This window comes from Zosterops lateralis (genome assembly GCF_965231275.1).
Source record: "Zosterops lateralis genome assembly, chromosome: 1".
Classification (NCBI taxonomy): Eukaryota; Metazoa; Chordata; class Aves; order Passeriformes; family Zosteropidae; genus Zosterops; species Zosterops lateralis.
In genome coordinates, this window is record NC_139762.1 from 2,828,973 (window position 1) to 2,853,599 (window position 24,627).

Sequence of the window (24,627 nt, forward strand, 5' to 3'; positions counted from 1 at the left end):
TCAACCCCCAGCGATTAAAATCTCCCAGCGCTTTGCCAGAGCTCACATTTACACATCCAACCCCAAAAAGGAAAATAAAAAAATAATCAGGGGGCTCGACCCCACCCCTTGCCAAATTCCCAGCGATTTAAATATCCCCGAATGAACCGCGTTTCTGGGATAATTTCACTAGAATGAGTTTAATCTCTCTCCATCTCTCTCCACACAAACGTATCTTTAGATGTCAAAGCCCTGTGTGTGTGTGTGTGTGTGTGTGTGGAAATGGAAATATATTCCCCACGCAGGGAAAAAAAAAATTAGAAACGCGGCTCTTAATGAGGATGAAAGCGCATTTTGATTTGAGCTAATGCGTTTTTTTTTTTTTTTTTTTTTTTTTTTTTTGCGAGGCTTCCCCCAACAAAATCATTAAAAAAAATAATAAATAGATTGTGCCTTTCTTTGTTCCCTGCGAGCCACAGAATTTTTTTTTTTATTTTTTTTTCTGATTCGCAGATTTAAAAAAATAATAATAAATTCAAGCGAGTCGAGGGAATAAATAAAAAACTCCTCCGGGCTCGCTGAGCCCTTTAAAAAAATAATAAATAAAAAAATTACAAATAAATAAATAAATAACAGGCAGCAAGCAACTAAACCACACACAAAAAAATAAAAATAAAAATAATTTAAAAATAAATAAATAAAAGAAAACCATGGAAAAGAGGATAATTGTTGTTATACCAGGGTGAAAAATATCTCCTGGCTCCTGCCGTGTCTCCATCCCCTGTTTTCGCCTCTCCAGCCCCTTTCAAATGAGCCGGGGGCAGGGGACGCCTGTCAGCTCTGGGTGACACTTGCTCCCAGCCCCAGCCAGCTTTAACCAATATGTTCCAGAGGAGCAGCAAATCCCACACCACGGACCACGAATTGAGGAGCTACATCTTTATAATAATAATAATATTAATATTAATAATAATGATTTTCCTCCCTTTCCACCCCCCCCCCTTTTTTTTTTTTTTTTTTATCTTTTCACTCTATGGGAAAAAAAAAAAAATCCGAATTTTTGGGACCACCGAAATCACCCCCCACCACCGGCTGTGAAAAGACAGAAATTTGGACAATATGTAGAGAGAGAAATTAAAAAAGAGCTCAATTACTGCTGCCCTGTGGGGTGGATCTGGTGGATGAAGTCGTTCCCAGCAGCAGCAGCAGCAGCAGCAGCAGCGCCTTCCCAATGTCCGGGGTTGGGATTCCTGGAAATTGGGATGATCTGAAGGAGCCCTTTGGAGATTTGCATGGAAGAAATCGAGTTTTTAGCAGATGTCCTTCAGTGGAGCTCTTGGATCTGCGACTGCCTTGGACTGGTGGGGAAGGGGGGTCTGTGCCTGCCTGGGGGGGTTTTGTCTGCGTGCCTGGGTGGAAATCCTCTTTTTTTTTCTTCTTTTTCTTTTTTTTTTTTTTTTTTTCCGTGAAAAAAGGAGGAAAAAAAGCCCCCCCCTCAAAAGGAGACACAACCGCAAAGTTTCTAGAAAGTTGGTTCAAATGCATCCTGACCGTCCCCTGTGAGGAAATGGGGCTTTGAGAAGAAGAAGACAGAATGGCAAGAAGGAGAAAATTGAGAAAATCATAATTTTTTTAAAAGAAGAAGGAGAAAAAAAACTTTCACACTTTTTTTTCCTTTTTTTTTCTTTTTTTTTTTTTGCTTTTTTTTTTTTTTTTTTTTGCATTTTAGTAGCTTCGACCCAGGGAGTGAAATCCGGGCAGGTTGTTATAGCTACCCAAATCCACAGGGGTCCCCCCTGTCTATTTAAACCCCCTAAATCTTCCTTCCCCTTTTTTTTTTTTTTTTTTTTTTTAAACTACATTTTATCCCTTGCCTTGTGGGCCAACGTGCCCCCTAATGAGTATTAAAACACTATCTCCTCGCAATTAGCTCATTCCTGACTTCACGCTCCTGATTGACAGAACAAGCCAAAGCATCAGAATTCTCCCTTTGGCAATAAGTGCTGATTGGGTCCTTTTTAAGGAGAGCTACTTCAAACTTTTTTTTTTTTTCTTTTTTTTTCTTTTTTTTTTTTCCTTTCCTTCTTCTTTTTTTTTTTTTTTCCTTTTTTTTTTTTTTTTTTAATATTTGCCTTCAGTGTCTTGGCTGAGAGAAGAGTTTTTTTTTTTTTTACCTCTCTGAGATTTTTTTTTTTTTTTTTTCCTTGAGAGTAGTAGAGGAAGCGAGAGAGGATTTACCTGGTCGGGCTGAGTTCACTTCATTTGACTTTTTATTTTTTTTTTCTTTTTAAATTATTGTTATTATTATTATTATTATTATTATTATTATTAAAATAATCATCCTGCCTCAGAAGAAAGGAAGGTTTTTGGCAACTCTGGTTCCTAAAAAAAAAAAAAAAAAAAGAGAAAGACAACTTTTCATCAATGGCCTCTTTTGGATATTTCCTGTTTCTTTGTGGGTTGAGTCAGGCTCTGTCAAGTTACCCAATCTGGTGGTAAGTTTTTTATTCTTCTTCTTCTTTTTTTTTTTTTTTTTTTTTTTTTTTTCGCTCATTTTCATTTATTTCTTTCCCCTCCTCTGCGTTTTCTCTCTGCAAACCCCCTGCGCTTAAAGATGACTTGAAATTCTCCTTTCGGTGCCACTCAGCTAAAAAAGAGGTGGGATTGTTCCAGCGCCAGCAACTTCTTAGAACCTGCATTTCACCTCTTTTATTTATGCATTCACTTTGTTTATTTTGACTGGGTTATACCTGATCTCTCCTTCTCCTACTGTAAAGGAGAGAGAGAGAGGGAGAACCAGAGATCGGAAAGTTTTGTTGTTTTTTGTTGGTTTTTTTTTTTTTTTTTTTTCCTCTGAGCGCTTTGATCCTCTCCTGGGAAGAACAAAAGGCGCTGCCTGAATTAAAGAGATAATGATACAAGTTGACATGAGCATTTCAAGGTGATCTCGAGCTTGGTCAGGTGGAAGGGAGCGAGAAAACTTTTTGGGTGGTGTTTTTATTATTATTATTATTATTATTATTATTATTGAGGAATATTGAGGTGGAAATTGTATATATAGATGTATAAAATAGGGGGAGGAAGGTGTAAATTGTATATATGTGTATATATATATATAAATGGGGGGAGGGAATGGGAAGAAAGAGAAAGGAGGTGAAAGCTCCGCCGGCCGGGCTGTGAGAAGCGGGGACAGCACCAGGGGAGATGCTCCAGGCACAAAATCCGCGTTTCTTGCGCCTTTTCCCCGCGATGCGCCGCTTTTATTTGAGAACGGGGGGGTAAAAAATCTCTATTTTTCTCCTTCCTCCGCGCTTTACACTCTACGCCTTTAAGAGCTTTTTTTTTTTTCTCTCTCTCCTTAACCCCCTACATTAAAAAAAAAAAAAAAAAAGCAGCAAATGGTGCTGGGCAAGGCATGTAAGCGCACGATCCGCACTAATTACCCCGCGGAGTTAATTGCGCTCGCTGGGGAAGCCCTAACGCGGGGAGAGAGGGAAAAATCAGGGAGGGAAACTCCAGTTCCAGCCTTGGGGGTGGGGGGGGGGGGGGGCGCTGAAAACAGCTCTGATACACTCCCCCCCCCCAAAAAAAAAAAAAAAAAAAAAAAAAAGGAAAAAAATTATATATAATTATCCCCATAATTTTAATTAATTTTTAAAGCGTTTTTAATGCTTTGCTCTCCCCCCTCTGCGGGTCCGGGATGCTCTGTCGGTTCTCCCCCCTCCCTTTTCCCCAGCCCTGTCCGGCCGTGCAGAGGTGAGGGTGTTGAAGGCAGAGCAGCCTCTCCAACTATTTCAGGTATGTCTGAAAGCAGGGAATTCGTTGGGATGGGAGAAAAAAAAAAAAAAAAAAAAAAAAAAAGAAAAAAAAGGCAATAAAATGCAAATGCGTTCTTGGGAAGAACAGGCGGCGAGGCGAGAGCACCTGGACGGGAGTCATTAAAAAGCAATGTTTTATTCCCAGCCACCGTCAGTCTAAGTTATAATTAGGAACTCTGCTCGCATTCCTGATTGGAGAAAAAGGGGGGAAACGCATTCCTCTGGTGCTGGTGGAGAAATAGAGAAATATTTCACTTGTCACCCTTGTCCCCTTCTGTCCCCTCTGTCCCATCCCTGCGGAAAAATAGGGAAAAAACTCTGAAAAAAAAAAGGATTTGTGCAGAGGGACAGGAGGTTTCTCTGTGTGTGCATCAGGTGTGTGCACCGGCGGCGCTTTGAGGTTTTGGGGGGTGTTTTTTTATTATTATTTATTTTTTATTATTATTTTTCCCCCCTCCCTCCTCAGTTCTTGCCGAGCAGCGGTTTCAGACGCTTCTTTCGCAAGGAGAAAACCCCCCCGAGGCCATGGAAATGCAAAGGAGGCTCGGATTGGGGTGGGGGAGTCGCAGGGAGATGTTGCATTGGCTGCTTAAATTCCCCCCCCTCCATCACCCTCCTGCCACTCCTTTCCCTCTTTATTTATCCTCAGCTTTTCCTTCTTAATTTATCCCCGAGCCAGATATGAACCCCCGTGGTTGAGGATGAGGAGCAAACCCTGGAGAAAAATGTGGGAATGGGGGGCCTGGAAGTGGCGCTGGGATCTCCGGGATGCACATCCCAAACTTCCAAAGGGAAGGTCTTTTTCTGCTGGGCCAGCCCAGCTGTTCCCATATTTAGCAAATTTAAATCCGTGCTGCTTTATTGGATTTTTTTAATTTAATTTTTTTGTGCTGCTCTTCTTTTTGTTTTGTTGTTTTTATGGGGGTTTTTTGGAAGAGAGAACCAGGATTATTTTTTTTTTTAGTCTGGTCATGCAAGCACCAAACATCCCATCCCATCCCATCCCATCCCAACCATCTCTGTGTAAAATCCTCACAGTGATTTGGGTGTTTAGAGCAGAAAAATCTGTCATTTGCCACCCCCAAATCATGTTTCTCCCCTTCCCCACTAATCATTTCTAATTAAAGCACATGGGACTGTGGGTATTTACACTTTGTGGGAAAAAAAAAAAAAAAAAAAGAAAAAGAAAAAAAAAAAAAAAAAAAAAAAAAAAAAAAAAAAGAGCAGGGACTGAGAAATCATCTTTTCCTGTGAGTTTTGCTTAATTGTTGTCCCAAAATTAAGGGAAATGTGAATTTCTGAGGGGGATCAAGTAGCTTCTTTTTTTGCTGTTCCCACTGTGGCACAGAGAGCACCTGTTTAAATCAGACCGAGCAGATTCTCACATCCCTGGGAGCTTTGGGGGAAAAGTTCAGGGGAGGAAAAAGGGAAAGGATCTGATGCTCCATCCCTGATGATGCTGAGGGAGAGGAGGGGAAGCTCTGTGAGTTCATTAAAACCAGCAAATAATGGATTTAAAGAGAGACTTATGAATTATTTAAAATTATTTTGATTATTTAAAAATAACCAAAGCAGAGGGGCTGATTCCCATTGGGATTGATGAGTTTTAGGGATGTTCTGGTGGGGTTTTTTGGGGGTTTTTTTTGTGCCATAGGAACCCCCAAGGGACTTTCCCCAGTGCAGAGTTGAGCTGCTCAAGCTAAAGCAGCTCCTGGGAGCAGCAACAGGCTCTTCCACACCCAGGGGGCCAGATTAACAGCAACAAAAAAAACCAGATTGTTCTCGGGTTTTGCTTCTTTTCTTAAGTGTTGCTGCTGTTCATTTTTTGGTTTGTTTTTAAAAAATATATAATAATCATAAAAAAAAGAGAGATTGGGATGAGTGAAGGGAGGCCGAGGGAATTCCCAAGTAAAGTTTGTGGGTAAAGGAGGATTAAATGTGATGTTCCCTGTCCTGGGGGAGTCTGGGGGTCTGTGGGGAGTCACAGGAGCAGCACAAACAGAATTTAAACTTTTTCCAACTGCTTTGCAGTGCCTTGACCCACTCCACGTGGAATGGGAAAAAAAAAAAAAAAAAAAGCCTTTAATTTCATTTATTTTATTTGTTTTAAATCCCTGCTAAGTGGCCTGACTTGGTCTGAACAGAGCCAGTGGGTAGAAATGAGGCAGAAGGGAGAAGGGATGGATTCAGGAGGGGGAAAAAACAAAACAAAAAAAAGGTAAAAAAATTATCACAGAGGTTCCATGATGGGAATCTCAATATCCTGCAGCTCAGGGTGCTGCTCCAGGGGGAGAATGACCCCAGAAGGGGCTGAACTGGAAGTACAGGGAGACCTTTTTGCTGTAGGAAAAATTAACTGGCATCACTTTCCCTGGGTGTGAGGCAGCTTTGGGATGTGTGAGGTGAAATCCTGTGCCTGGAGAGGGATGACAAGAGGAGTTTTAGTGGAACAAACAACAGGTTTGGGGTTTGATGAGGTGACATCACTCTGGGGGACGGTGTCTGTCCCTTCCTCTGTCTGTCCTGCTGGGCCTGGGGGGGCTCCTGTCCCCTCTGCTGCTCTCACAGCTCCTGGGTCACACCCAGAGCGGGGTGGGATGGGATAAACCTCGTGGAAAAATGGGAAATAGCAGCGTGGGCAGTGTCCCTGGAGGTGGCAGGTCTGAGGAAGAGGTTGTGGAAAACTGGGAAATAGAGCAGTGTCCTTGGAGGTGCCTGGTCTTTGGAAGAGGATGTGAAGATGTGGAAAACTGGGAAATAGAGAGAGCAGTGTTCCTGGAGGTGCCAGGTGGAAGAGGTTGTAGAAAACTAGTAAATATCAGTGAGCAGTGTTCCTGGAAGTGCCTGGTCTGTGGAAGAGAATGTGAAGGATGTGGAAAACTGGGAAATAGAGTGGGAAGTGTTCCTGGAGGTGTGTGGTCTTGGGAAGAGGTTGTGGAGGATGTGGAAAACTGGGAAATATCAGTGAGCAGTGTCCTTGGAGGTACTTGGTGTTTGGAAGAGAATGTGAAGGATGTGGAAAACTGGGAAATAGAGTGAGCAGAATCCCTGGAGGTGGCAGGTCTTGGGAAGAGGTTGTGGAAAACTGGGAAATATCAGTGAGCAGTGTCCTTAGAGGTGCCTGATCTTGGGAAGAGGATGTAAAGATGTGGAAAACTGGGAAATATCACAGTGAGCAGTGTCCTTGGAGGTGGCAGGTCTTTGGAAGAGGATGTGAAGGATGTGGAAAACTGGGAAATATCAGTGATCAGTGTCCTTGGAGGTGCCTGGTGTTTCGAAGAGGATGTGAAGGATGTGGGGATGTGTGTGGAGACATTTCCCTGCCTGTGGTCTGGCTTTGCCCTCCCTGCCCAGCACTGGCCACAGCAGCCCCCTGGATTTCCTCATCCATGCAGGACGAAGCTGTGATGTCCTGCAGGATTCCCTCTCTGTGAGAGCTGGGGAAAAGGGATCTAATGGGAAAGGGAAAAGGAAAAAAGGCTCTAAGAGCTCTTTCCATCTGTATTTTTTGCAATTCAGGAAATGTAAAGGCTCCAGTGAGCCCTGCCAAAGGCTCCCTCATCACTCCAGCAGCTCTCGGGTGCAGCACCTGAGCCTGTCCCTGTTCTGTGCATCACCACAGCAGGAGATGATGCAGGAGCTGTGCAGGGATGAGCTCCTGCCTTGTTCTCCCTGTTGTTTTTTGGGATCTGCTCCCCTCAGTGTGGCTGGAACAGCCCCTGCTTTAAAGTGAGTGAAACCCAGGCCAGGTTCAGTGTCCCGTGAGAAACCCAACCCTTGTCTGCTGCACACCCAGCCCTGGTTTGGCAGAGAGAGGGAGCTGAGCACTGGTTTTGAGGCCAGGAGGGAGGCAGAGCCCTGGGAGGTCACCCTGAGCCCCACGCTGGCTCCTGAAGCAATCTCTAGAGCTCAGAAATATGAATTGCATCTCCTCATTCTCTGCTCGATTGGCCCGGGGTGAGGTGCTGGAATTCACCTTTACCCCCTCCCCTCCTGCTGCAGGGTTGTGGTGAGATGTGAAAATCCATCAGTGTGGCAGTGAAATCACTCTGCACCCAGCACTGTCCCTGCCCTTTTTTGATTTGCCCTTTTTGTGTCTCTGTAACAGCAGGAGCTGATCCAGCCCTGTTTTTCTCCCATAATCACAGAATGTGGTTTAGGCCACTTTCAGGTGCCAGTTTGGATTTTGGGATGAGTGGTTTGCACCCAGGCAGAAGTGGAGTGGATGGGAAAGGGTCAAGGGGACTTTTCTGTGTTTTCTTGTTCTCTTGTCCATTCTGTGCAGAGGATGCTCTGTGAAAAGGAGAAGGGAAATAATTTCCCATCTCCTTCTTTTTGGTGGGGCTGAAGAAACCAAACTCTGATGGTGTTTGTGTTTTTCCTGGCACAGTCCAGTTGTGATGAGATGAAATGACTGGACAAAGATCACATCAGGAGGTGTTTTCTCTGCAGGAACTGAAAATTTTGCAAGAAGTCTCTGTTTGAAATAAGGGGAGGGCTGGGACTTTCCTAAAGAAAATCCCAAACCCCTCATCTACTCAGCTTTCAGACTCATTCTATCAAATTGTGTTGTTCTGCTACCTATTAACTGACTTTCTCTTTCCATTTTAAGAGGACTTTATTAGACAAATTAACCTGAAAATCATCAACTTGCTATTCAAAGCATTGGCTGAAGGAGTTGCATTCAATAAAAAGCCTTTCCTAACTAAGATAAAACCTGTCCTTTGCAGATATCTGAACACCCCTGAGAATTGTCACTGGGAAAGTTTTGAGCACTTGGAATAGTTTGGGTTGGAAGGAGCTTTTTAAAGGTCATCTAGACTTGCAGTGAGCAGGGATATCTTCAACCAGGGTGGCTGGAATTGAGAGATGGGAATTGCATCGTTTTCTGTTAGGCCAAAAAAGACTTTTTTGGCCATTCCTTCTTCTGAAAGGTTCAGGCTGGATGGGCCTTGATTTTTATTGTGGCGTCTCCTAGAAAGGGAAGTCAAGGATTGCTGACTGCAGCAGGGGAAACCAGGCTGGTGCCTCCATCCCAAACCTAAAATCCTTTCCTTTCCCCTTTCCTTTCCCCTTTCCTTTCCCCTTTCCTTTCCCCTTTCCTTTCCCCTTTCCTTTCCCCTTTCCTTTCCCCTTTCCTTTCCCCTTTCCTTTCCCCTTTCCTTTCCCCTTTCCTTTCCCCTTCCCTTCCCTATCCCCAATTCCTGCATCACTGATGCTCAAGCATTCAGCAGGAGATTATTCCACGTTAGACCTCCTCATGAGGAGTAAATATTTTTTTCCTTTGCGCAGGAAAATCCCACCAGGACAATCCCAGGGGTTGTTGGCGCTGGGCTTTGCCTTTGGCTCAGCCTTCCTGGAGTTGTCGATTCAAAGCTCCAGGGCGCATTTCAAAGGGATTTATTGGGTATAATGAGAACACTTAGCGGGCCTTGCACAAGGAGGTGCTGGGGAAATCCTGCGGGCGCTGAGTTGGGGTGTTTCCTTGGGGCTGGACAGCCTCGTCCATGGTGAAATTCCCTTCCCAGAGCAGGATTCCCTTCCCAGAGCTCATGATGGTCCCCAAGGAAGAGCCTGTGGGGATGGAGAATGTGGCTGGAAATGCCTGTGTGGATGGAGAATGGGGATGGAAAGAGGAGAGGAGGATGAGGATGAGGGAGGTCTGGAGGTCGTGGCTGGGAAGGAGAAGGTTCTGAAGAGGCACCACCCACTGATCTCTGGTGATGTGGAGCTGGGTGATGTCTGCCCGGCCAGGTGGTGGCTGGCACTGGGGTTAAACCCACTGGAATGTGGGGGAAAGGAAGGGGACACAGCATGGGGAGAAGCCCTGGGCAGAGCAGATGGGTTGTCCACATCATGCTCAGCCCCAAGGCTGCAGCTGGAGTGTCCCCAGCCCGAAAGATCTCTCAAAACTCAGCTCTGCTGTGCTGTCACCACCCAGGGACAAAGCTCAGAGCCAGTACAGTTCAATGAGGCTTAATACTGAAACTGGAGGGAGTCTCAGGCAGGATCCTTCCCATGGGGTGTCCATCAGGGCTTTGCTGGATCAGGTCTAAGGTTGGTCGTGCAGAAAAGCCACTCGTGGAACTGTCCATGACTGTTTCCATCTCTCCTGTGCCACTCATGATGCTCTTTCCCCCTTTTGTCCCTTTGAAAGCGGCAGAATTTGTTTTTAAGTCCTGTTGTCATCTCAGCGCCACCCGTAAAAAAATCCATCGGTTCATGAGTTCGCTCCAAATTCCACCGGAACTCCCAAAAAAATGAGGGGAGGGAGGGAAGGAGAACTGATACATTAACTCCCTTGTTCTGAACTCCTAACATAGGGCACGGCTTTCAAAAGCATCCCAGGAGCCGGGGGTGAGGCGGGGGGAGAGTGTTCTGCATCACAAAGGTGTTGTTTGTCCCTTTTCCCGGTTTGTCACCTGCATATTCACAGTCCCCTTCCCATCTGGGTGCTGCTGTTACCCAGAGGGAGCTTTGCATTTGTAGAGACTGGGCCATCAAAGGAGTGCAAGGTGCCTTTGGTCTCCTCCTGGTCGAGGTTTCAGTCCTGGTGTTAAACTGGTTGTTCTCCTGTGGATACGGTGATAAGCATTAGCGAGGAGGTTGTTGCTCTTTCCCGAGGTGGATTTTCCTTCACGCTGTGAAATTCTTCCCTCCTGTCGCACCTTTGCACTCTCAGGCATCACCAGCAGAGTCACATCAGAGCCCCTGGGCTGGTTCCCTGCCCACATCACCGGCCTTGCAGGGGATCCCAGGTGTCTGGGGTGGTCATTTCTCCTTTTCTTCTCTCCCACGGGGTTCTGGAGGCTCAAAGTGTTGATGGAGAAGGTTCAGAGTCCCTCAGCTGTTCCTCGAGCTCGGGGCATGCCCTTCCCATCTGGGTGCTGCTGTTACCCAGAGGGAGCTTTGCATTTGTAGAGACTGGGCCATCAAAGGAGTTCAAGGTGCCTTTGGTCTCCTCCTGGCCGAGGTTTCAGTCCTGGTTGTTCTCCTGTGGATAGTGATAATCATTAGTGAGGAGGTTGTTGCTCTTTCCTGAGGTGGATTTTCCTTCACGCTGTGAAATTCTTCCCTCCTGTCGCACCTTTGCGCTCTCAGGCATCACCAGCAGAGTCACATCAGAGCCCCTGGGCTGGTTCCCTGCCCACATCACCGGCCTTGCAGGGGATTCCAGGTGTCTGGGGTGGTTGTTTCTCCTTTTCTCCTCTCCCAGAGGGTTCTGTGAGGTCAAAGTGTTGGTGGAGAAAGCTCAGAGAGTCCCTCAGCTGCTCCTCGATCTCGGGGCATGCCAGACTCTCACATTTCCTGGGGTTCCTCACAGCTTCGGGAGCTTTCCTGGCTTCCAGGCACCATTCCCAGTGTTCCCTGGAATTCCCTCCAGCCCTCAACTGGAGATGCCCAGGTTCCCATCTGCCAGGTTCAGGTGTTTGGTGACATCCTGGTCACCCTCAGAGGCCTGGCAGGGGTTGTACACAACCCCCTGGTGACCTGCTCCTTTCTGGACAGCAGCTGGAGACCAGTCAGTAAAATCCCAGAGCATCTCAGCATCACTCTGTGTCCATGTGCAGGCAGCTGAGCAGAGCCAGGGCTGGAATTCACTTCACATTTCTGCAATTTCGGTGTCTCCATCCAAGCCAGGGGCTCCTGGCTCCTTTCTTTGAGGAGAGCTGGGAATTTTCTTCTGGCGCAATTCATGTCTCAGGTGTTTTTGACTGGTGAAATCCTCTGTGCCAGGGGAGGAGACCATCTCCACCAAAATGTTATCCAGGTTTAGTAAAAAAATACCCCAAACAAAAGTCTTTGCACACTTGCCTGTTCCCTAGTTGTTAAAATCCATCATTTTTGTTGCCAGACTTAAATTCACATGGGTCAAATCAAGTCCTGGGCTTTTTATCCATCATAGGCTTCATATCCATCATTTTATCCATCATATCCATCATTCCTGTATTTTATAATCTCTCTAGTGCTCATTGGTGCATTGGAATAGGTGCAGGAACATTCATGACACCCAGGCTGGTACTAAAAACCTCTAGACCATCCCCTCTTCTGAGGAAATTCATGTTTTGTCCTGTCCCAGCCCAGCAGTTTGAGGGTTCTTCAGCTTCCTCTGTAACATATCTAATCCTGCCTTTAATCCAGGGAATAAACGCATCTTCTTAGACACATCCAGAGTCTCCCACCATCCTCCAAATCACACCCACAAGTCATTACCTCAGGATTGTGATGGAACTTTGTCTCAAAACTTCCTAAAGAGAGATTTGAAGTGGTCTCCCTGTGGCCCTGTCCTGACAGAGGGACACAGTCACAGATGTTTCTGCATTTCAAGAATTCTTCTGCTTTGCTTTCTCTAAAATCAAACTCTTTCCCCTTTTCCCCAGTCTATGGCTCTTAATTTCACTTTACATGTTTGTATTTCCTCTGCATTTCTGCTGGAAGGTGCAGTTTTATGGGGAAAGTTTTGCACACCCACCTTTCCAGAGATAAGTCAGCCTTATCCAGCAGAACTCCCACCGTGGGATGGAGCAGGGACAAAAGGCAGAGCCCACCTCTGCTGCAGCTGAGCCAAATCCAAACTGCACAGGGCAGAGCAGGAGGAGCTCCCTGTGCTCCCAGAGGGTTCACCTCGTCTAATAGAGATATTTCCCCAGGGGTGGGAAGGCAGGAATGGAAATCCTTGAACAGCAGCCAAGCTTTCCTTTCAGCCTGTCCCTCTGCCCCCACGAGAACAACAGCAGGGGCTGTGGCTAGACAGGCTTGTGTGGCATGACAGAAAACAAGGGAGAAATCCTTTTTTTTTTTTTTTTTTTTTTTTTTTTTTCCTGCTGTAGCTGGGAAGAAATGGGACAGTCTGGACAGGGAAATACCACTGGGCATTGAATAAGATTTTCAGGATTTACTAGGAGAGCCACAGCTCCTCCAGAGATGCAAAAATCTAATTATTTTGAGGGTTTTTTGGGACATGCATGATGGTTTCTATCCCTCCTGGAGGGAGAATCTTTCCTGGATACTTTACAGTGAAATTTCCTTTAGAGTTAGTGGTGAGAGATGAGATACAGCTCATGTAACATCTGTCAGACATTGACTTTGGGATGAGATGAATCCCATCCCAGCCATGCCAGTTTCCCAACCATTGCCTGGAAGAGGATCCTGGATTTCTGTGACAAAAATATCTCCCCTTAGACAGGTCAGGTTTGGCTTTAAAACACATTAGGAGCATCTCTCTGTGATCTACACAGACATATGAAGTACTGAAAGAGGATATTTCCATTGGAGGACCCTTCAGTGTGAATCTTTAGTGACCAAATTTAAAAAAACTCTTCATTTGGAGTCCTGGTGCTGCTTTCCACAGCTGTAGAAGAATTGAGTGAAAATCCCACATCTCAGAAGGGCATTTGAGGGGAATTCTTACGAAGTTTCAATTCCTTGCAGGTCCTGGCAACAGCCATGGAGATGAATTTGATGTGGAATAAGTTGCATTAGTGATCCAGAGCAGGAGGGTGGGTACCACCTCAATCCTGTGGATTTGGGAGGGTGAAGAGCCACCCTGAAGGCTCTGAGGACAGTGGATCACAGAATCCCAGAATAATTTGGGTTGGAAGAGACTTCAGAGCCCATCCTGTGCCACCCCCTGCCATGGGCAGGGACACCTCCCACTGTCCCAGGTGGTTCAGAGCCCCATCTTTTGATATATTCTATTCTTTTCCTACAGTGAAGGATTCAGGGGCTGGGAAGCTCAGCCCAGCCTCTCCCCTTTCCCAGCTGGCTGCAACAACATGAGCTGGTTTTGTTAAATCTATAGAGAAAAGAACTGGAACTCCAGGCCCTGAGAGCTGCTCTGCTGGGCTGTGGTTGGGTCATCCCATTAAAAGATTTGCTGCTGGAAGTGCTCAGACAGAACAAGAGGCTGGGTGGGAAGGAGAGGACTCACTGCACTCACTTCCAGGGTTACTTGGACACTTAATTTGAGCTTTGTGCCTCAGATTTATTGATGGCATGGCAGCAGCGTGATCAGTTAGCTGATTTTACTGACCTGCCCCCTGTCAGTGGCTGGTCCATGAATACCCTCAGCTCATTCTGAGTGTAAGGAAAAGTGGATTGGCTCTGTTGCTTTTTTTTTTGAAGTGCTTATTTCCCCTCACATTCTGCAGAGAGAACAGACTTTAACCGGCACAGATTTAGCTGTCTAACCCTCAAACACCTTGGCTTCACTGGAGATCCATCCCAAACTTGTGGGCTTGCAGAAAATAGGTGTGACCACCACGAAATCCAGGAATCATCTCATCCATCCTCACATGCTCCGGGCTGGAGCAAATCCCCCTAAATCAGAATGGTGAAGAAGTGGTGGATGTCAGCCCTCAGCTAACTCTGAGTCACTGCTAACAGGAATATCATCTGGAGAAGGAAGGGGCTTAGTGGATGGGGCTGCTTTTTCCTAGCAGGATGGGTCATGGATATTAACGGATTGATTGCAAAACCTCAAAGCCACTTGCAACAGAGCACTGAGGGCACAGTGGGAACTGGGTTTTGCCCTGCAGAATACACGGCCCAGACAGATGGGGCAAACAGAGTTGAAAGGGAATAGATAAGACACATTAGCAGAAGATCGGGGGATCAGACAGGGAAATGCTAATTCAGTGGCCACTGAGAGCCCTGGTGTAAGTTGCCCACGGGCACATTGCGGGTCTGTGATCCTGAGCAGCTCTGAGTCCGTTTGTGCCTCTGATTCATTGTGTGGTCTCAGTCTCCTGGTGAATGGAAGGGTTAAGCTCAGCCCAAAGCAAGGCAGGCAGCTCCCAGCACAGCTGCCTAACAGAGCCACTAAAACTGTCCTGCTGGCCAGAAGATTCTCCAAATTCTAACTAATTCAGGATTTGTGTAGACTGGGTTGAATTCACAGCCACGGATACCTTGGTGGTGTCTGCCAGCAGCATGAGAGGGGTGCTGGCTCCTGCTGCCCCTGATGCTGGGACTCAGAACAAACAGAGGAATTCTGTCCTGCAGACAGGCTCCAGAAATCAGGGAAACCAGGCTCTTGTTGGATTCTTGTGTGTAAGAGCCCATTTTGGCAAGCTCTGGCACCAGGAGGGCAACATGCACAACCTTGGCTATCTAATGGTCTGCAGACTTTGTGATTAACTAGGGGACGAGGTAATTCAGGAGCTAAAACACATCCTTGGGACAAGGGACCTCTGGCCACATTTCTTCTCTGCCCTAAACAAATAGCTGGGTGTCCTGGACAGAGGAGAATCAGAAAGGTGGAAAATGAGAGTTTCCTGCAGGCCCTGGCAGGGGCAGCTGCCCCACATCCCATTCTAAGGGACAGTGTGGGGTCAGTGCCCACATCCCATTCCAAAGGACACTGTGGGGTCAGTGCCCACATCTCACTTCAAGGGACAGTGTGAGGTCAGTGCCCACATCCCATTCCAAGGGACAATGTGGGGTCAGTGCCCACATCCCATTCCAAGGGACAATGTGGGGTCAGTGCCCAAATCCCATTCCAAGGGACACTGTGGGGTCAGTGCCCACATCTCACTCCAAGGGACACTGTGGGGTCACTGCCCACATCCCACTCCAAGGGACAGTGTGGGATCAGCGTCCATCCCATTCTAAGGGACAATATCGGATCAGTGTCCACATCCCATTCCAAGGGACACGGTGGGGTCACCAAGAAGAGCCAGGAGAAGAAGCTGGGCAGATTTACGTTTGACTCATTGTATAAATTTAAAAAAACCCAACCATTTTTTGGGTGAGGATAAGAACCTCAGCAGGACACCTGTGAGTCAGCGTGGCAGGGACCACGAGAGAGGAGTTTGGGGCTGTTCTCTCTGCTGTGGGGCTGTGAGGAGTTTAGGGCTGTTCTCTCTGCTGTGGGGCTGTGCACACACACTGCTCTCATCACCCTCCACCTCAGAGCTGCACATCCCATCCCAGGGAGTCCTCCCAGCTCCCTGTGCAGTCCATGGAGGAGGGCTGGCCCTTCCTGGCTGTGACTCAGCAGCCCTATCAGTGTCAATCTGGGCAGGAAAGGATCTCTCCCTGTCGGGGATCAGCAGAACCGAGATGACCACTTGGGAATCCGAATCCTGCATGAACAAGGTTAGGTCAGATAATTTAATTCTGTCGTGCCCAAATCCTTAAGCTCATCCTTCCCTTGGACAAGGAATTTGTATTTCTGCAAAAGTCTCTCCTTTTAGGGTTCTGTGGTATGTCAGTGCAGAGAAAAATGCCCTTGCAAAAGCTTTATTTGTCAGAGATTTTGTCATTCGGGCTAATTTTTTGTAACCAATAATGAGCTGCCAAGTGGAGACACCTGGACAGAGACCACCCTCAAAACCAAATCATGATTCTGACCCTGAAATCCCTGCAGGAGGACTCACCAACTCCTGTTGCCTTCTGAGCTGCTCCTTTTCGTGCTTCTGCTGACCTTGCAGATAAGATCTGCACAAATTTATTCATACTCTTGTGCTGTCTGGTCCTCGAATTCCCAGACTGTTTCTGTTACTGTGAACGAGGAAGAGTTGGGTTTATCTCCAATTTCCTTGATCTTAGAGATGTCAGGAGAGGTGCCTGGGATTTTCTTTGATGCCAGAAGAACACGGTGGCATCGATATAATGGAAGGGTGAGGGAAGTGATGTGAACTCTGAACTGACTGAACTTGAGGTCTCCACACAGGCTTTGCTATTAAATCTGTCTGGGTGCTAAGTTAGGCATGAACTTAGCCTTGGGCATTACTGTGCTAAGTTAGACTTTATTATTCATCTTAAGAAAGAATAGGCAGAGACATCTCAGGTGTGATTTGTGCAATTTTCAGCCATGTTGACTCTTTTTTTCTGTGAAATTCAGGCCTTTCCACAGTGTTTTTATGCAATAAAAGCTGTAATTGCTTGAGCAAAGGGGTTGATGTTCTTCAGGCCCAGGAGGAGGACCCAGGCTGGGGTAAAGAGGGGCTCATGGAAGGGCTCTCAGATCCATTTCTGCTCTAATCCACCTCTCAGAACTCGTTTCTGCATGATCCAAGGCTTAAGCAATCCTGCTGCCTCTTTGTCCCCATAATGACATTTAGACCTCTTGGCCCCATGAGCTTCTGAAAAACGTTAGATATCCAGAAATATCACAAAAATGGGCAGTTAAATGGGGTAGAAATGTGAGCAGAGTCCTCCCAGGGGCTGAAGGGTGTGAGCATGTGTGTGTGTGCATCCGTGTTCCCTGGACATCCTAAATCCAGACAGAAGAGTCAGTGCTCACCACTTTCAGTGCCCACAGAATAACTCCTTGTTCTGTTTATTGTTTTCTTCATTTCACCTCCTGTTTCATGGAATTATAGAGCACTGAAGGGTTTGGGGTGGAAGGGACCTCTGAGGTCCAACCCCCCGTGATGGGCAGGGATGTCATTCACTGCTTCAGGTGTCTCAGGGCCCTGTCCAACCTGGCCTTGGACACTTCCAGGGATGGGGCATCCACAGCTGATCCAGTGCCTCACCACCCTCTGAGCGAAGAACTTCCTCCTAACATCTCATTTAAATCTCTTCTCACTTGGTTAAAACTGTTTCTGTTGTCTAATCCCTCTCTGCCCATGTAAAAAATCCTTCTCCTTCTTTTTTTATAAGCTCCCTTTAATTGCTGCAAGGCCACAATGAGCTCTTCCCAGCTCTCCAGCCTGAGCAATCCCAGCTCTCTCAGCCTGTCCTTGTGGGGTGGTTGCTCCAGCCCTTTGATTATCAGAGGGTCCTTTCCTTTCCTTTCCTTTCCTTTCCTTTCCTTTCCTTTCCTTTCCTTTCCTTTCCTTTCCTTTCCTTTCCTTTCCTTTCCTTTCCTTTCCTTTCCTTTCCTTTCCTTTCCTTTCCTTTCCTTTCCTTTCCTTTCCTTTCCTTTCCTTTCCTTTCCTTTCCTTTCCTTTCCTTTCCTTTCCTTTCCTTTCCTTTCCTTTCCTTTCCTTTCCTTTCCTTTCCCCTCTTTCCCCTCTTTCCCCTCTTTCCCCTCTTTCCCCTCTTTCCCCTCTTTCCCCTCTTTCCCCTCTTTCCCCTCTTTCCCCTCTTTCCCCTCTTTCCCCTCTTTCCCCTCTCCTTTCCCTTCCTTCCTGATGTGATTTATGAGAGGAGTGGGCCATGCCAGGAATCTCCTCATTGCTTTGTGTGGCTGAGGAAGGGATGAAGAGGAGGAATCTCCTCATCAGGTTTTAGGAGAATGAAGGACTCCAATGCTTTGGAGGTCTGTGTTTCCCAGCCACAGCTGCGTGTCACTCCCTTCCCTGGTGGATTGGTGCTGGCATCTCCCAGGGATGTGTCCCAGAAAAGTCCAGTGAACCCCTTCTGTGAGAGTTCTTTGGGGAGAAGAAGTGTTTATTGTGAAAGAAGGTAGTTAAATACAGATATAATACATAACCCTGTATGTGTATGCACAGATAGGTAGATCCCATATCCCTCTTCTTAGCTTTGGCTTCTGCTCTAAAGACAGTTGGAAGTCATGGAAAATCTTCCTTTCACTGTAACAAACTTTGGGACAACCTACTTGTCTCATGTCTTGGACTCTGAGATCCTTCAGGATCCTACAGAGTTTTCTCACGCTTTGATTCTGGGCCAGGAAAGTGCTGCTTTGGTGCAATTCCTTTGTCTCATGTCTTAAGACTCTGAGCTCCTTTAGGTCTTGGATCCTTCCAGTTGCTTCACCCTTTGATTCTGGGCCAGGAAAGCGCCGTGTTTGCTTCGTGTTTATCCTTAAATACCAGGGCAGTTCTGTTCATTTTCTGTGCTCGGGCACACTGGGCTGGATGGCAAAGGGTTGAGATGGAGCCTGGGAGCAGGGAGAGTTTTCCTGTGCTGATCCACAGCACGTTATTATCCACGCTATCGGGGACAGGCAGTAATAATGTATGGAAATTACAGGCATATCTCAGCCCCATCTCCCCTATCCCAGTGCAGGGCAGAGAAGGAGCCCGGTTAAGGCTTGTACATATCTGACAAGGTGCAGCAAAACTTGGCTTGGAGCTGGATGGGGTTTTGGGGCATGCAAAGGCAGAATTGCAGAACCTGAAGTTGCGTATCTGAGGGATAAGCACAGGAATTGACGTTTATTGACAGATAAGCAGAAATTGAAGGTGAATATCCTGCAGAACTCACAAAGTCCATCTGTGCCCTGTGCAGCCTGAGCTGCATCCAGTGATGGGTGCTGAGTGCTCCCAGCTCCACAGGCTCCTGGCTGAACCCCCAGCATTGGCCAAGCCTCAATCAATATGAATAATTGATTCGGTAGTTCTGAGGAATGGCACAACCTGTTGGTGAGGGTGTGCTGCTGAGATTTTTGGGAAATTCAGATTCAAAACCCCTGCTCTGGATGGAGCAGAGGAAGCTTGTGCAGCTCGTTTCCCCATCCCATGGGTAGGTGCCATAACCACGGAGTTGCTGACTCTGAGTATGAAAGGGGACATTGCGTCCTCCAACTTCGCTTTGGGAATGGCACCTTAGGGGCTGGGCACCTGAACAAATTACCACGAGGTAAGTTAGGGTGTGAACTCATCAGATGCCAGTTTTTCTGTGGTAACTGCCCGTGTGAATGCTCTTTCCCTGCAATAAACACGAGATGGTTCATATTTACCAGGGGGCAAGAACGTTCACATGGGTGTTCACATGGCTCACACCCTGGTTTGACTCCCAGTAACTTGGGCCTGTGCCTCTAACCTCAGTACCCTTGAGAAGCCACCCCGAAAAATAAAAATCCGACTCCTCTGCTTTGCATAAACCACAGTTTTGCCATTTCTTCATTTCAAATTACAATTACTTCAGTTCACCTTGGGTTTGCCAGGAAGGATTTGCTGAGGTTGACTCCACTGCTCTGTTTTGGCAGGGAACTCGAGGTCCTGGTGGTCAGGATCAGCCAACAAGGGCAGATAATCTACAGGCACCAAACCACCTTTTCTTGCCTCATAGTCAGAGAGACCTTCTGGGCACTGACAGAATATTAAAATTCCTGTTTCTCACAGCCAGCTCCCGAGCCCTGAAGAGATTTAAACATGTGGAGATATGAAGTCAGGTATATAAAAATGCTCTTTAGCCAGTGGAGAAAGGGTGGTGTGGTTGTGGGATGAGCAGTGCTCCCAGGTTGCCTTGAGGTCACCAGGTGCTTTTCCAAGTGCTTTCCACAGACCTGGGAAATGGTCACAAAGTGTTCTGGAGGAAAGACCTCGATTTTCTGAAGGAAAGACCTTGGGACAGTGGTCTATGAGTCTTCCAGTGCTGCACAGATAGAAACCTTGCCTAGGAGCAGGCACAGCATAACTGTGCACCAGCCCAAGGCCAGAGTAAGGAGAAAATGCCTTCAAAACATTCCAAGAAATGGGACTGAATGTTCCAGTCAAATAAAAATACCCACAAAACTGACAACCCACTTGCTTATGGGCTGGGACTTTGTCTCACCATGATCCCAAAGGCTGAGTCAAGTTATCTGAGGCATCTCCTCTCAGGTGAGGTGGGGAAGAGTCAATTCATCCTTAAGGAAGGTTTCCACCAACTGGGGACAAGTCTGCTCTGAAAGCAGGGTTTGCTCAGAACATCTGGGCACACTTTTGGTCTCCAAGCACACCAGGAATGGCATCTCTGCTCTGCTGGGTGACAGAACCTTCCCTAAGAGACCTCTGGACCAAATTCACTTTATTTTAGCCATGGAATGCTCAACTATCTGAACCAACCATCTTAGAAAGTTGGGCACCTTCTGAGGGCGATTCATCCTTCCTGAGATTGGGATCTCCCTAGTGGATGTGATGAATCACTGTCTGGAGTTGTCTATCTTTCTCCATCCACTCCAGAAACAGCCCAAACACCTCCCTTTTAGACAGGTAAAGTTGGGAGGGATGACTGGGTGCCTGAACACCCCACAAATATCATTGATGTGATGCCAGTCGGTGTCTGGGAGGTTTTTTTATCCCTATTTTAAGAGAGGCTGATGAGAAACCTGAAGTGTTTGTCAGGTTCTTGACCTTCTTTGTTGATTTTGCCTGGAGAAAAGAGGTAAAAGACCCAAATCTTCTTCAAACTCTTCTGGTTTAATCACAGTAATTTTTAATACATTTTTTTCCAGGCAATAATTACAGAGTTATTGCAAAAAATTCTGGACTGTCATAGTTAATAACAAAGAGCATTTGGTGACTTTAATTTTTGGGCTCTAAGTGACATCTGGTTGATGAAGACCAGAATAAGATTTTTTTTGCAAGGAAATGATGTTCCATGAAAATCCTACATTTGTTTTTTTCTGGAGCAGCTGGTTCTGGCCTCTCTAGGAAAGGGTTGCTGACCTCAGGTCTGCAAATTCACATTTTTTTTTCTTTAGGACTGGAGCATTGCTACCAGCCCGGTCTAACCATTTATGGCTGTGATGGGGACAGCCAAGACCTTGTAGAGAAAACAGAAGCAATTTTTCTTCCCTGCACCTTTCAGAGGGTAACTCATGCTTTGTGAATGGCCAGTGGTAGAACTTTGGCAGTGCTTTGGAGAAATGTGTTTGTCTGTGTTTGAGTTGTGTTTTGTTTGAGTTGTTGAGCGTGTTAACTACAGAATCACAGAAATAATAGAAATGTAGAAGGGATCTAATTGGAAGAGACCTTGAAAATCATCTCATTCTAACACCCCCCAAGGGCAGGGACACCTTCCACTGTCCCAGGTTGCTCCAAACCCTGTCCAACCTGGCCTTGGACACTTCCAGGGACAGCCACAGCTTCTCTGGGAACCTGTGCCAGGGCCTCACCACCCTCCCAGCCAAGAATTCCTTCCCAATATCCCATCTAAATCTCTTCTCTTTCAGTTTAAAACCAAGCTGAGAGTTGATTTTAAACCCTCTCCCCCTGAACTTACTGTTGGATATTTTTTGTGTGTGTCTGTGTCTCAGGAGGACATGATTCATGGTGGCAAGATTTTGTCCCCCAAAACAAAACATCTGGTTTATGATTTCCATGTAGAACCCTTTTTTTAGTGCCTAACTGCCCCAGAGGACAATTCAACCCCACCTATTCCAGCCATCTCTCTTAGGACAGAGCAAACTGCTCTTCTGTGGCCCTGATGATTCTGCTGTGAGGTCAGAGAGGTTATGGGTGATATCATTAACTGGATTCCTAGCTCTAAGGTGTTCCTTAGAGAGATTAGATGAACTCCATTGAACATTGGTTTCTGCCAGGAGCATGTGTGAAATTCCAGACCTGGTGAATCTAGATGGATTGGGGTTTTTTGGGGGTTTTTTTTTTGTTCATATCTATTGAAGTCCTGCAGCCTTGAGTACATGTTTAAAGCTGGAATGGTGTGAAGTGGCACAGCTCCATAGCCTGGAGGATGGGGACAGCAGGTGACAAATGTCACACTGATGATGTTACAGCACAGAGGTGAACCTCCAGCTCCTTGTGGCTGAGGAAGCTGCTGCTTGCACAGAGTCAGGGCTTGAGGAGCTGGCTAGTGCCTACATGTCCTCCCAAAATCTAATTGTGCTGATCCTCCAGCAGCCCTGACTCCAGGGAATGTTCTAACCGTGCTCTGGAAGCTTCCTTCTTGCTCTGCTCTCCAGTGAGAAAGCCTCTGTCTCCAGACTGATTTCATAAGAGCAGTCCTGGGTGTTTTGTGAGGTTTTTGGGGATGTGTGCTCAGAGGAGGAGTCCTGGAAACGGGGAGGTTTCCCCAGAACATCCCGAGCAGTTGAGGGATGTCATCACAACTCCTGGGGCTTTGCAGAGAGTGGGTCTGGCCTCCAGTGACCTCCAGAATTCCAGGTCAACTTGGTTTCTATGATGATTTTACTGTTCTTATGGGTCTGGTCTCAAGTGACCTCCAGAGCTCCATGGCAACTTGGTTTTTATGGTGATTTTCCAGTTCTTATGAGTCTGGTCTTCGGTGACCTCCAGAGTTCCAGGTCAACTTGGTTTTGTGATAATTTTCCTGTTCTTATGGCTTTAGTCTCCAGTGATCTCCAGAGTTCCAGGTCAACTTGGTTTTGTGATAATTTTCCTGTTCTTATGGCTTTAGTCTCCAGTGATCTCCAGAGTTCCAGGTCAACTTGGTTTTTGTGATAATTTTCCCGTTCTTGCCTTTATGGCAAAAGTGATTAAAACTGGGTTTCTAAGTTAATACAAAGTTTCAGCTCTGCAAAATTTGAACAGGATTGACATTTTTCTTCAGTTGAAACATCCAACTACTTTCCTGTAACTCCACAATGTCTGAACACCTTCTCCTTTGCTTTCCTGTTCTTTGCATCATATTTCCCCTAGGATTTAGGATTTTCCCCTTCTTTCATTTGTTGGTACAGTGCAATCCATGTCTTATTTAGGAAGTCAGAGGGATTGGTGGAAGCAGAAAGCTAAGCTCTTTAGCATAAAACAGGTCCATATTTCCAGGGCTTTCTTATAAATACTGAGAGCTTGATCCCAGATGTGACTGAGGTCGCCTGCAGTCCTGGATGGATAAGGTTTAATTGCCAAATATTCTGTGTACAGTGGATTTAGTAAAGGCAGAATCAGCCCTGATGGACATTTTTGTGTCCATACATCCCTGTGTTGGTCTCAGTCTGTGAACTGAGTCCCATCCCAGGAATTTCCAGCATTAGTGATTGATAGTTTGACCCATTTGAAAGTTTGGATGTAAAGGTCTGTGGGCTCATTTTTTTTAGGATTGCAGTGAAGATTCCACCACATTTTCCCCTGTTCACCCAAACAAGTTGAGCTGAAATGTATTTTTTGGGAAGAGCTTTGAGCTGAATCTTGAATATATCAACAGGTTGGGAGAATCCACCCTTTTCTCTTGAGGGGGTTGGCCAGTTGGGGAATTCATTGACTTCACCACATTTCAGCTTTACTTCTGAGCTGAGTCTGGCTGCTCTCAGTGAACCATCACTGGTTCCCATTTCACTTCCACTTTGGAAAAAAAAATCTTCATATAATCCAAGTGTCTGGTTGTGAGTTTGTCATTTCAAGAGTACTTGGAGCAGATGTTTCAGGAGTGTCCTGTGGACCCTCTGGATCCATGGAGGTCTGGGAACAAATCGTTCCTGTGCTCTGTCCCAGGCTCGTGAGGAGAGCAGGACTCTGCTTATGGTCATACCCTGCTGCTGATCCCATCTGTCCTGGGAGCAGAGAGCAGAGGTGGGATGGCAGAGTAAAATTCTCAGTGTCTGTCCTGAAAGTTGTCTCTTCTAACAATAAAGAGGCTGAGTTTTTGACTTACTTAGGCCTGACTGGACTATCATGGTACCCATGGCTAAGGACCTTTGGTGACATTTATTTGTTGTTTTCTCCCTCAGAAGCAAAAGTCCTGTTAACCCACCTAAAACCCAAATTATTTGTGATAAATAAATGCCTTTTATTGTTTTCTACTCACCATAACTCTATTATAAGGGATGCTGAGTGGCTCTGGTGAAACAGATTTGCTGCTCTTTGATACAACCAGCTCTTAATGCTTTAAGCTGGAAAAAGATTTAGGAATTTAAGTGTGTTTTTTAAATTGTTATCACTGTTGGATTTGCACAAAATGGAGGGGTTTGAAGCAACACTGAAGCCCACCACGTCACAGCACCTTCCAGCACGGAGGGGCATCGCTGTGACCTCTCCCTCTCCCTTAATACAACTTTTTAGTCAGTTTTGTACCGCCCGGGGGCTTTGGGAGAAATTAGAACCCAGGTCTAAGGGTTTGCCTGCCCGTGGAAGTCCCAGCAAATTAAACTCTTGATCGAGTTTCTGCGGTGCAGCAAGTTACCACACCCCAGCTGACCCTCACGGCTCGCCCGCAGCAAGCCAGGTAATTAGGCTTTGCTTACCCACAATAAAAAAGGGTTAATTTAAATCGCATTCGCCAGCCTTTGCTG

At 46.4% G+C, this 24,627-nt stretch overlaps 1 protein-coding gene across 1 annotated transcript in view; it reads left to right on the plus strand.

Moving 5' to 3' along the window:
* The first annotated feature begins 1,221 nt into the window (after nucleotides 1-1,221).
* Nucleotides 1,222-24,627, plus strand: part of WNT3A (Wnt family member 3A) — a 93,059-nt gene continuing 69,653 nt past the window's right edge. Inside the window, exon 1 of the mRNA XM_083876470.1 lies at nucleotides 1,222-2,474. Within this exon, the coding sequence (XP_083732596.1) occupies nucleotides 2,404-2,474 (71 nt within the window). The 5' untranslated portion in view covers nucleotides 1,222-2,403. The remainder of the gene's footprint in view (nucleotides 2,475-24,627) is intronic.